The sequence below is a fragment of the Macrotis lagotis genome, chromosome X (assembly GCF_037893015.1).
Source record: "Macrotis lagotis isolate mMagLag1 chromosome X, bilby.v1.9.chrom.fasta, whole genome shotgun sequence".
Taxonomy (NCBI): Eukaryota; Metazoa; Chordata; class Mammalia; order Peramelemorphia; family Peramelidae; genus Macrotis; species Macrotis lagotis.
Window position 1 is genome coordinate 436,731,723 of NC_133666.1, and position 12,534 is coordinate 436,744,256.

Consider the following 12,534-nt stretch of genomic DNA (forward strand, 5'->3'; position numbering starts at 1 on the left):
CACTGGATTTGGAGTCAGCAAAATAGGTTCAAATCCTACCTCAGACATTTACTTATCTCTGTGATGCTGGGCAAATGTTATTTCTCTCTCTTTTTATTCAACTGTAAAATGAAACTATTAAACTTGATTTTCTCTAAAGTCCCTTCCAACTCTGAATCTATAATTTCAAGACTATATATATATATATATATATATAAAATGTATATATGTATATATTTTATTATATACATACATACATATATATATATAAATATAAATATGTAGTCTGAAGTCATTATAAGAAGATGAAACATTTTATATCTTTTTGGTAGGAACTAAATATTGTACCCACTAAGAGAAATAGGTCACCTTCTTGATCCCTATTTAAGAGTTTATTAAAAGTAATGCTTGAAAATTGCCTTTCACAATATTCAGAGATAGCCTAGTACATTTGAAAAGAGCAGAGGCTCTGAAGTCAAAGGACATAGGTTCAAATAATGTCTCTGTTACTGCCTGTGTGACTTTGGGCAAGTCACTTAATTTTCTTGGGCCTCAGTTTCCTTCCCTGAAAAACTAAAACATTGGATTAGATGGCCTTTGAGGTCTCTTTCAGTTTTGACTGTATGATACCATGAGCACTCAAGAATTCTGGGTTCAAGTTGTAAAATTAAATCAAGAATCTTGTTCCTATTGAGGGGATACCCATCAATAGGGGAGTGGTTGAACAAGTTATGGTATATAAATGTTAGGAGTACTATTGTTCTATAAGAAACCATATATGGTCAGAATCTGGTGATGCATGGAATGACTTATAGGATCTGATGCTGAGTGAAAAGAGCAGAATCAAGAAAACATTGTACAAATTGGGAGTTGATGAACCTTGATGGAAGCAGCTCCACTTAGAAGTTCAGAGAGCTAGGACAATCCTATTAGACCTGCTATGGACAATGCTATTCCCATCCAGAGGAAGAAAAGAAAAACCATCAGAATGTGATGAACACTACATTAACTTTTTAAAAAAAATTCTCTTATGTATTTTCCCCTTATTCCTAATTCCTTATACTGAAAATGACTAATCTGTAAACTTGTTAACATAAATATAGATGTACAATATTCACCTGACTGTTCATCCCTGAAAAGAAGGAGGTGGAAAGGGAAGGTGGAAAGAAATTATATAACTTAAAAATATGCATATGGTTGCATGTTGAAAAACTTTCCTAACATGTATCTAGAAAAATGAAATATCAATTAAAAAAGTCTTTGTTCTTAATATCTGGTTTAATTATTGGACATTGACCCTTTAGAAGAACTTTCCCTCCCTCCCCCAAAATGGATTATTCCAAAAATGCCAATGATGTATTAAAAAGTGGAAGAAAGGACCTGACTTTTCTTTGGGTTTAATAAGTCCTGCCTATAGCCAAGAAAAGGCTTCTCCTCAGAAGATAATGATTTTTTTTTCTATCTCAATAGCACATGAAGCCCTCTATTAAGACTTGGATTGAGAGCTATCTGAGTGGAGTGCTTGAAGTACTGGAGTAAGGAAAAGAATATGAAATTACTCAAAGAAAGAATTCTGAGGTCACTTCTTGAATAGAAAATGGCTGAAATAGAATGACAAAGCTTAAATAGGAAAGTAAGTACTGAAACATTTTTGGAAACATTTTGCTTGTTTTAAATGACTAGTGAACAAAGCCAGTAAATCATACTTGCATAAAGAAAATTCAATAGCTCCCCCAAGTATAAAGACAATAGATTGGGTGTTGATATAAATTTCCAGCAAAGAGCACTATGGACATTTCCTATCTTGAGAGTTATTTATACCAACATTCAATTTTTCATTATCTACTTGTACTAGAGACATTCATTCACTAGGTAGATAGATACTATCCTGCTTGGACATATTCAATTTCAAATTTTATTATGGGTGCAGCAGCATGGTGCAAACAATATGTGTAACATCAATCTTGTAAAATGCTATGCTATCAGTTTCCTAGAGTTCAGCAACACATATAAAAATGTGATATGTATACATTGAGAAAATTCAGTAGAAATTAAAAAAAAAAGAAATTCCCAAGTAGCACAGAATAATGCGATTAGCTGTTGAGGACTTCACAGCGTTTCCAATAACTTTAGAGGATTTTGAACATTTTTGTCTACTTAGAAGAAAGGATACTTCATATAGTTTAAAGGGTTTATATTGTTTTTCCCTGGCCCACATAAGGGGAACCTGGGAACCAAGAGGACTCAATTCTTTTGTTATGATAGCAGGGGAGGAATGAGCCATTATTGGTGACTAGGCTTTCTGCCATTAAGATTACTATACCATAGCATCCCTAGAAGCAAGAGTTTGGGAGAAGGAAGAAAGTTCTATTGTATGCAATTTCATTCTCTCTTCCCCTTCTTTTCCCTCTTCTTCCTCTCCCTCCCCTTCCCAGTATATATCTCAGGTATATATTCTCCTTCATATATACACACTCTCTCCACCAATGGAGATCTCCATCTACTGCACCATTTATATTCTCACAGAATTGCCTGAGGTATTGGGAGATTAAATGACATTACCACTAGTTATAAGTTCAGTTTGAGTTAGAAGCAGCTTTGGAATCTGGCTTCCTGATTCAGAGTTCTAAATTTTCCTCTGTTTCTTCTTCTTCTTCTTCCTCCTCCTCCTCCTCTTCTTCTTCCTCTACCTACTCCTGCATCCCCTCTCTTCTTTCTGTGCTTTTCCTTCTTCATTACCCTCCTCCTGTTCTCATGGGAAAACAGAAGTACAGAAATAGTATTTGGAATTTTCTTGGCAGAAATACTGAAATGGTTTTCCTTTTCCTTCTTTAGCTCATTTTACAGAAGAGGAGACTGAGATAAACAGGATTAAGTGACTTGCCCAGGATCACACAACTAGTAAATGTCAGAGGCCAGTTGAACTCTGGTCTTTCTGACTCCAGGCCCAGTGCGCTTTTTACTGCACCATGCTGTTGCCCCAACTTTGGTCATTAGTTAATGCTTAATAATGGCTAGGGAGTTGAAGGAAGATGTGTTAGAGAAGGGTGAGTATTCACTGGCATGTACCTCTCTCCCCTATGTATACATTTCAGCTGAAGTTACTAATCTAGCTGGGCAGCTAGGTGGCACAATGGACAGAGTATGTAGGGCTCATCTTCCCAAATTCAAATCTGGTCTTGGACACTTATTAATTGTGGTCAGGTCACTTAACTCTTTTTGCTTCAGTTTCCTCGTATATGAAATGTATTTACCAAAAGCAAAACAAAGCAAAACAAAAACAAAACCCAAATGAGGTCATGAAAAGCTAGATAGGACTGAAGAACCAAATGGAACTTCAGATTCTTAAACCTCTAACCCTCATGAATTTCGGGTTAGACAATCAGAGATTGTCAAAAGCAAATGCTTTTGAAGAATGCACAGTGTGTCAGCAAACAATGCTCTTTCTCTCTCTCTCTCTCTCTCTCTCTCTCTCTCTCTCTCTCTCTCTCTCTCTCTCTCTCTCTCTCCTTGACCATAAAATAACCCTATGAACAACAGTTGAATTCCATCAACTCATCATGAAGTCAATTCATTGTGGAAAGTGAGGAATTGAAGGGAAGGAACTTCTTCGATAATAAAACCAGGCAACAGGCCTGGTTGAATGTATGGAGTATAAATAGGTCAATCTCCTCTCCATTTTAGTTAGGACTTTAGTAAGAAGGATCTATCAATGTGTGGAAGACCATTGTTTTCAGAATAGTAGAACGGAGATGGATCCCTTTGCTATCCCAAATTTTTCCAGAGCAAGATGTTATGATAGAATCTCTTCACTCTCAAAGAGTTCCCTGAAATAACTTTCCATTTCTTTCCATGCCTCCCTTCTATTACTTATCATATTCCTAGTATCCACCATATATTGACTTCTAAGCTTCCCTGTTTCTTCTTCCTCCTCCTCCTCCTCCTCTTCTATTTTTCCTCTTCCTACTCCTTCATCCCCTCTCTTCCTTTCTGTCCTTTTCCTTCTTCAGTACCTTCCTCCTATTCTAATGGGAAAACAGGTACAGAAATAGAGTGTTTGGGATTTTCTTGGCAGAAATAGGTTCTTGGAAGAAACTGAGGCCTTGGTTTCATTCTTAATATCCCAAATCCCAAATTTATCTTCCCCCCCACTTTTTCCTTCCTGTCAATCACAATTCCCATTCTTTCAATTTATAGCTTAACTATGTGCTAACTGGAAAACAATCTGATCTGATGTTTGTAAAGTTAAATATAAATGACCGATCATTTACTTTCCTTACCTATTCAAAGAAAATTTGAATTTTTTAAAGAGGAGGCTTAATTAATTGATATGATTTTAGGCACTGCAGGGAAGAGAATTTTTTGTTTTCTTTCTTAAGGTCTTCATAGCACCTTGATAAAAAAACAAGATGGTTAAACCGCATGTCTCTCGCTGGATTACTGAAGGTCTTGGATTCTTTGGTGGGGGGAGGAAGAACTCAAGGAAGGGGGTTGGACTCTTTTGTGTCCTTATTGTCCTTGAAATAATCATTTATATGGCACTTTTAGGTCTACAAAGCATAAAAAATCTCGTTTGATCCTCACAACAATTCTGTGAGAGTTACTATTGTTGTTTACATAGAAAAATAGTGACTGAGAGAGATTAAGTGACTTGTCCAGGGCAACATATCCATTAAGTATATATATGGCAGGAATGGAGCTCAGGTCTTCCACCCTCTTTACTAAATGCTTCCAGGAATATCTTCTGAACCTATGCTGTCTGGCATCTTCCAAGTTATCTCTAGATCTAAATACTTCTAATGTTCTCTTGAGGATTGATTTGTGACCTTAGATCCAAATTTCTATTTTCTCAGGTATAGATACAAGTGAGCAATTATAGACCTTTCTTGGAATCTGAGCCTCGGATAGTAGACTAGTAGGTGAATGTCTTTGGACCTGGGGTTTTATTTCTTAGTAATTGGGACGTCCAAATAGTCTCTGGAACCTACCTCCTGTACCTCCCTTGTTCCAATCCCTATTACTAACTAAACTTGACTATGCATCAAGTCTTCTTTCTTGGGAATAGGAGAAATGCCATTCCATTATGCACCAGACTCCTCCCTTCCTGGGAAGAAAAGAACTGCCATTCCATCAAGTCTTTTAATCTGGTCTCTTTCCTTTGGCTTAAGGGGAATAATGAGGGGCAACTAGGTGGCACAAGGGAAAGAGTACTGGTCCTAGAGTCAGGAGGACAGTAGTTCAAATCAAGTCTCAGACACTTGACACTAACTAGCTGTGTGACCTTAGGCAAGTCATTTAACCCTGATTGCCTTCACATTCAGGGCCATCTCCAGTTGTCCTGATCCATATCTGGCCACTGGATCCAGATGGCTCTGGAGGAGAAAGTAAGACTGGTGACTTTGCACAGCACTCCCCACTCAAATCCAATTCATGTGCTTAACATGATAACACTTCCCTAATGCCATAATCTTCGAGAAAGAAGGATAAATATCATTATCATCATCATCATCATCATTATTATTATTATTATTGTTATTATGAACAATGCCATTTTTCACCTAACAGGACCTGGCTTCTCATTTGAACTGCTTAATGAAAAAAATCATAAAATCATGTTGATTGAGCCTACAGCGAATTTTATGTTACATAATGTCATTGGGACCTCACTGCTGCACATTCCATTTATATCCCCCCATCAATTCACACTCCTACTTAACACAGCAACTTTTCCAATATTTTATTCCTCTTCAAATCTCCCATGGTGTCCTTCCCATAACCACTCAGCTGAGAACCTAGCCTATTTTACTGATATAATTGAAACCATTTACCCTCTTCTTCTCTCCTCCTAATCTCATATCACCAAGGTGCCTTCTCTTAGTACCTCTTATCTGAACAGTGGTCATCCCATAACTCTCTTTCCTTTTGTAGCTAAATTCTTTGAAAAAGTCCATCTTCAAGAGGTGCCACCCCTTTCTTCCCTCTCATTCTCTTTACCTCCCTATGCTCTGGTTTCCAATCTTGCCATTTTAACTGAAACTGCTAACTGCCAGAACTACTGGTCATTTTTCCTATCATCTTTCTTGGTCTATATGCAGTCTTTGACCCTGTAATGATTACCCTTTTCTCCTTGACATTCTTGTTTAATCAAGGTAGGTCACTACTCTATTCTGGTTCTCTTTTTACCTATTTGAACATTTCTTTTTCTCATTTTTTGGATCTTCATTTATATCCTTTCCACTAGTCCCAGGTGTCCTAAAGGGCACTTACTTGAGCTCTCTTTTCTTCTCCCTCTAAATACTGTTTTACTTGGTGATCAAATATGGAATCTTCTGTTTGGCTCAAAGCCCTTCAAAACCTCCCTTATCCCATAAATCTCCAGTCTTCTTACACTTTAGATTACCCCCAGCCTTATGTACTATGTGATCCAATGACAATGACTTCCTTGCTCTTCCTCAAACATAATGCTCTAACTCCCAACTCTGGGCATTTTCACTGCCTATCCTTCATTAATGGAATCCTCTCCTGCCTCACCTTGGCCACTGGGCTTTCCTTCAATTTTTCAAATTCCACTTAAAATTCCACCTTCTATGGGAAGCCTTTCCTGATCTTTCTTAATTCTAGAGGCTTTCATCTACTGATTATTTCTTATTCAATATGTAGCTTATTTGTACATTGTTGTGTGCATGTTGTCTCCCTCATTTGATTGTAAGCTCCTTGAGAGGAGAGACTATTATTTTTCTTTGTATACTTAGCACTTGACACAGAGTAGTCATCTAATATGTTTACCAACCAGCTGATCAAAAAATTAGATTGTAACTTTAAGGCACAATAAATACATTTTCCTCTAGAAAGGATTACATGATTAATGTAGGAAAAACATTTTTTTTATTAAGGAACAACAGTCCATTTAGATCAAGAATATAGCTCTAACATTTCTGACAACAGAGCTGAGGACAAAATTGACTTACGGAAGGAGGAAACCATGTATCATATTAAGGAGGTTTAAAAATAGTTATCTTCATAAAGCATGAGTGAAAAATTAATTTCTATGTTCAGTCCTCTTAGATTTATTCAATTCACATTTATATTACTTAAAAAAAACTTTTGCACACTTAATTTTCCAAAACTTTCCAAGAAGTATTTTGATTTTTACTTAATACCAAAGATAAGGTATGGCTTCAAGAGGAATAACTAAATCCACTCAACATTCATACTTTCATAATTCATTCATTCACTCAAAACATATTTATTGAGCAGTTACTACATGCAAGTTGCTATGCTAGGAAATGAGGGGGAATACAAAGATGTATAGACATAGTCCCTGCCCTCAAGGAGCTTACAGTATAGTAGGGGAGATAAACTGTGAACACAATGAATTAGAATACAAAGTAGAATGTGCTAAGTACATAAGAGAGGTATAAACATAGTTTAAAAGAGGGTTTCAAAAAAGACTTCATGGAGTAGTTGTCATTAGAGCTGGCTCTTGAAAGGGATGTACAATTTAATGGGTGGAATTAGAAGAGAAAGACATTTCCAGGTGTAGGGAAGACTATGGGCAAGGATACAAGGGTAGGAAGGTATGTTCATAAAATCATAAGAAGGACAGTTTGCTGGGTGTATAGGTTACGCAAGGGAGAATTGTTTGAAATATAACTGAAAAAGGTAGGAGAGTGAGCCAAACTCTGAGAGGACTTGGGCATGGAGTTTGAATTTTATGTAGTAGAAATTGGGAAGACATTGAAGCTTCATGAGCAGGGAAATGACATGCTCAGAGCTCTATATGAGGGGAGGCAGCATGGTGTAGTGGAGAGTATAGTGGCTCAAAGTCAAAAGATCTAATTTTATATTCCAGATCTAACACTTACTAGCTATGGGACCTAAGGCATTATGATGTATCTAGAAAGAACCCTGAACCTGAAATCATAAAGACCAGAGCTCAAATTTTTCTTGCACTACTTACTAGCTATTTGATCACAGGCAAATCACTCTACCTGAGTTATAGCTTCCTCATTTTTAATATGGGGCTGTTTTGGGGACTAAATGAGATACTGTATGTGAAGCACACTATATTTTACAAACATCAACTATAACTAACTTGCTTAACCATTGTGGTTTATGAGGAAAATGCTTTGTAAACCTTAAAGAATTAAATAAATGTGAGTATTTATGCTTTGTTTTGGTCCAGACCTGTGATTTTTGACTGTGTGAAAAACTCCCAATCTCCCTCCTTAATGCAGGTCAGACTCAACAATCACTTTTGAACTTTAGAGGTTCCCTGGAATTTAGGAATTAAAGGAGATGCCCAGGGTTACACAATCAATGTGTGTCAAAGGTAGGATTTGAACTCGGGTCTTTCTGACTTGAAGGTTCACTTTCTATCCACTATTTCTATGCTATTCCCCTTTAGAATTAGAAAGATTAATCTCTTAGTGGTGTGTAGGTGGATTAGAGGAATAAAAAGGAAAGAGGCAAGGAGGCCAATTAATAGAGAAGTCAAGGGGACCTAAGCTAGGGGAGTGACAGTGGGAAATGTAAATGGGAGAGAAATGTGACAGTGTTAATAAGGTTTTCTGACTGATTGTATGTTGGTGAGAAAAAAAAATCAAAGATGACCCAGAGGTTTTGATTATGGGCTACAGGAAGGATGATGATGTCATGAATAGAAATTAGGTCAGGAAGAGCAGACTTGGGGGAGGGGAAAGATGATGAATTGTTTTGGATATGTTGAGTTTGAGGTGTCGGCGAGATATCCAGGTGAAGATGTTCAGTAGGCAGTTGGAAATGCAGATCTGGAGCTCAGGAGAGAGTTCTGAGATGGAGATAGATATTTGGGAGTCATCTGCATAGAGGTGATAGTTGAAACCGTGGTAGTGGATGAGATTGCCAAGGGAGAAAATGTAGAGAGAGCAGAGAAGAAGGCCAAGGACAGGGCCTTGGGGAACACCTACAATTAGGGGGCAGGAGGAGGAAGAGGAGCCTGTGAAGGAGACAGAGAAGGAGTGGTCAGAGATGTAGGAAGATAACCAGGAGAGCACAGTGTCATGGTATCCAAGATGTTAGTATTCTATATGTCCTTTCTACAAGTGAGTGCCATAAATAATCAGTGGCAAGATTATGTCACCACTGATTACTAATCTCCCCCTGGGTTACTGCTTCTATGTTACCTGGGTTGAAGAAACAGCATTGTAGTACTGAATTAGAAGCCAGAGAACCTGTGTTCAAACCTTGGCTCTGTTACTTATTACCTGTGTGACCTTGGGTAAGTCACTTCAGTTCTTTGCCTCATTTGCAAAATCAAGGGGGTACAGTGGATAATCCCTAAGGTTCCTTTCAGTTTTAAATCATTGGACCTTGATTGCTTTACTCTATCTGTCTGTCCCCATTAATAGTGAACTGAAAGTCAGTGTGGCATAGTGGATAGAGATTTGGTTTCAGAATCAGGAAGATCTGCTGTAATCCATACTGGCTGTGTGACCATGGACAATTTCCTAACCTCTCAGAGCAACTCACTGAAATTACTGCAGAATTGTTGCTGATCTGTACTGCTAGAGATGTTTCTCCATAGGAAGTTATCTAGGCAAGAGGACATTAATACAAATCATCATCATCATCATCATCATCATAATGCATTGAGCCTTGGACTTTCCTGGAAGTGCTTGAAGTCTGCATTCTTGCTCTGTCTACTTGGCTTTCTCTCTAGTAGAAAATATGGGGTGCCCCATTAATCCTCACTCCTGGGAGAATACCTTTGCTAAGGCTAGGGGCTTAGTTCCTTAAAAACTCCTTAGAGTTGTTCTCTCTCTCCAAAATTGGGATTTCCTTGTATCCCACTTGCTTTGTACTTTTAGACAAGGAAGTCATCATTTCTGATAATATCATTAATGGTGTTAACTATTACCAATTGTGGGACCTAAGGTATAATGATGTATCTAGAAAGAATCCTGACCCTGAAATCATAAAGATCACAAATCAAGGATAAAACTTGCTTTACAATCTAGAGTCTGAGACATCAACTCTATTAAGATTTTGCCTTTCTTAGAAAACCTAGGGAGTAGAGAAGGATGGATCTGGACTTCATTTACAAAAGAGAGGAGAGGGCATGAACAAGGAGGGAGTATTTATCAGTGTCAAATTGTTGCAAGAGGTAAAAGGGAATAATAAGCATGGTAGAAAGATCAATTGATTAGGTGAGTAGATAAACTTTGAGGGAGAAATTACTGAGAAGTGGAGGTTGCAGGGGTAGATAAATTCTAGGAGTCAATGAATAAAGAGGACAGCGATTATATAATAGATTGAGGGGTGTAGCAAGATTGAGGGAAGATGTTTTTAGAAAGGGGAGAAATGGGAATCATAGGACTGGAAGGGATATTTTTAGAGTTCATCTAGTCCAGCCCCATTATTTTTCAGCTCATGAATTAGAATCTGATTAAGTAACTACTCCAAGATCACATAGCTAGCTAGTACCTGAATCAGGATTTGAACAGAAGTCTTTGGTCCTCTGACTCCAAATCCATTGTCCTTTCCCCTATACCACACCATTCCTCTTTTGTTTGTAAGCAATTGGTATAAAGCCATTGAATATGGTGCCAGGTTGGAGTGATGGAGAAAAGTCAGGAGGAGATGGGAACATATCAGATCAAGGATACCAGTGGAGAGGTTAGCTTTAATAAATAGGGGGCATGGCACAACTACTTATTTGAAATAGGCAGGAAGTGAGGTTGAATGGGGGGTAAAGAAATTTTCTGATTGAAAGATATGCTGCTATGAGAAGTTAAATTGAAAGAACTCAGTCTAAGCAAAGTAGGTAATAATCTCATCTGCTCAGAGTGACAAAGGGAAGATAGTACTGGCAGACTGGAATGAGTAGAGACATCTTTTTAAAACAAACATTCTAAAAAGAGATGGCATGATAAGCATTCTTGGACAGCAACAACCTGTCTCTCATTTAGAAAGCCATTCAAAGAACCATATTTAGCTAACTCTTGTCAACAGAAGGAGGCATGGATAGGGCAATGTCTAGCCTACTTTCTTAGCAGGCAGCTAGCCTTGTTTAGAGTCATTTTTTTTAAAAAAAACATCTGTAGGAAGAATTGGAGAAGTCTAATGTTTTTAATTCTTGGATGGTAATTGATATATCATTCAGGTTCTTTATATTCCTTGTGGGGAGTAACAAAGTCACTGCCTTTTCTACACCCTCCATCTGGCTACTTCACAATGTGATGTTTGCTCCTTATTAGTATGTCCACCAGAGAGGAATGAAAGGAGCAGAGCTACTGACCTATCAATTTTGCTATTTCTCACAGCATCTCCATAAATTGTCAGGTAATAAAGGAAGTGGCAGTTGATCCATTACTAAAATGGAGTTTGGAGATTTTTGTGCTTCCAATTTTCTGTAATAAGTTTGAAAACAGTAGCAGGCTGATAGGCTAAAGTCATAGCACTATTTTGTGATGTTTACTTTTTTCATTGAATTGAAGCAAGTATAAGTAAGAAATAAATGGGTAAGTTTAGCTTTCTTTTTGAGACTGAGAATCACTGCTGGGAATTACAATATTCTTGCATAATTCCTTTATTTACAATATTCTTAATTATGGGTATGTATCATCAATTTACATGAATATATTTGCAAGTATGTATCATTAGACTTATTTGTAATGTTTAATGATTCCTCCAACAAATGTTTAAAAATACAGAATAATATGAAGAGAAAATCGGGGAAATTTAGCTCAAATAATGTCTAAGATTCATTATGTGGGATGTCATAATAATCATATTGAGTTACAGGCACTGGAGCTTATTCCCATCTCCTTCCAGACACATAATATTTTTCTTGAGATGAACTAGAAATTAGATACACATCATGCTCTACAAATGGAATAGATCCACAGAGAAGGGGAACTGCTGAATAGAGAAGTAGAAGAAATGGTAAAATCTCCTACCATTTAGCCAATGTCCCTGAAGGACTATACACACACACACACACACACACACACACACACACACACACACACACACAGAGACACACAAAACTGATGGGTTATTGGTTCACAAAGTTACAGAGTTGAATCATTTCCTATTAAGCCTGATTCTGATGGAAGGGAAGAGTAGTGAAGCAAACAGTATGGGGTGAGGAAGGAAAAGGCTACAATGATAACTTTTATGTAAATAGACAGAGCATATAAATATACAAAGCAGACTCTATATGTTAATGCTTTTCTTAGTTTGCTAGCCTTTGCTAAGCTCATTGAGTGAATGGGGGTCCTCTAAATGAGAACTGAAAGGACTGATGGCTTAGTTCTCCTTCCATTCCAGAAGGAAGTTGTATTCAGGAAAGCTTCAGGGAGGTTTGTCTTTCTTCTAAACTTAGGAAAGTTCTATTTCCCTTCCCTGCTGGGATCAGAGGAAGAAAATGGAACATAACATGTGAAAATAAGCAGAGAAAGGAAAACACTTTAAATAGCTGTCCCCTAAGAAATTCATTTTTCCTTTACTGGAATATTAAAATATTACTATTGAAAATTTAATGATATCTCTTAGATAGAATGTCAAGTAGCT

At 37.3% G+C, this 12,534-nt stretch overlaps 1 protein-coding gene across 16 annotated transcripts in view; it reads right to left on the minus strand.

The window, feature by feature from the left end:
• DTNA (dystrobrevin alpha) overlaps window positions 1-12,534 on the minus strand; it is a 499,301-nt gene that overhangs the window by 20,452 nt on the left and 466,315 nt on the right. Inside the window, exon 17 of one of the 16 annotated variants that reach the window (XM_074205363.1) lies at window positions 270-8,956. The exons of the other annotated variants lie outside the window; for them this stretch is intronic. Within the exon in view, the coding sequence (XP_074061464.1) occupies window positions 8,930-8,956 (27 nt within the window). The 3' untranslated portion in view covers window positions 270-8,929. Of the gene's footprint in view, window positions 1-269; window positions 8,957-12,534 lie in introns of those variants that run through there. 16 annotated transcript variants of the gene reach the window in all.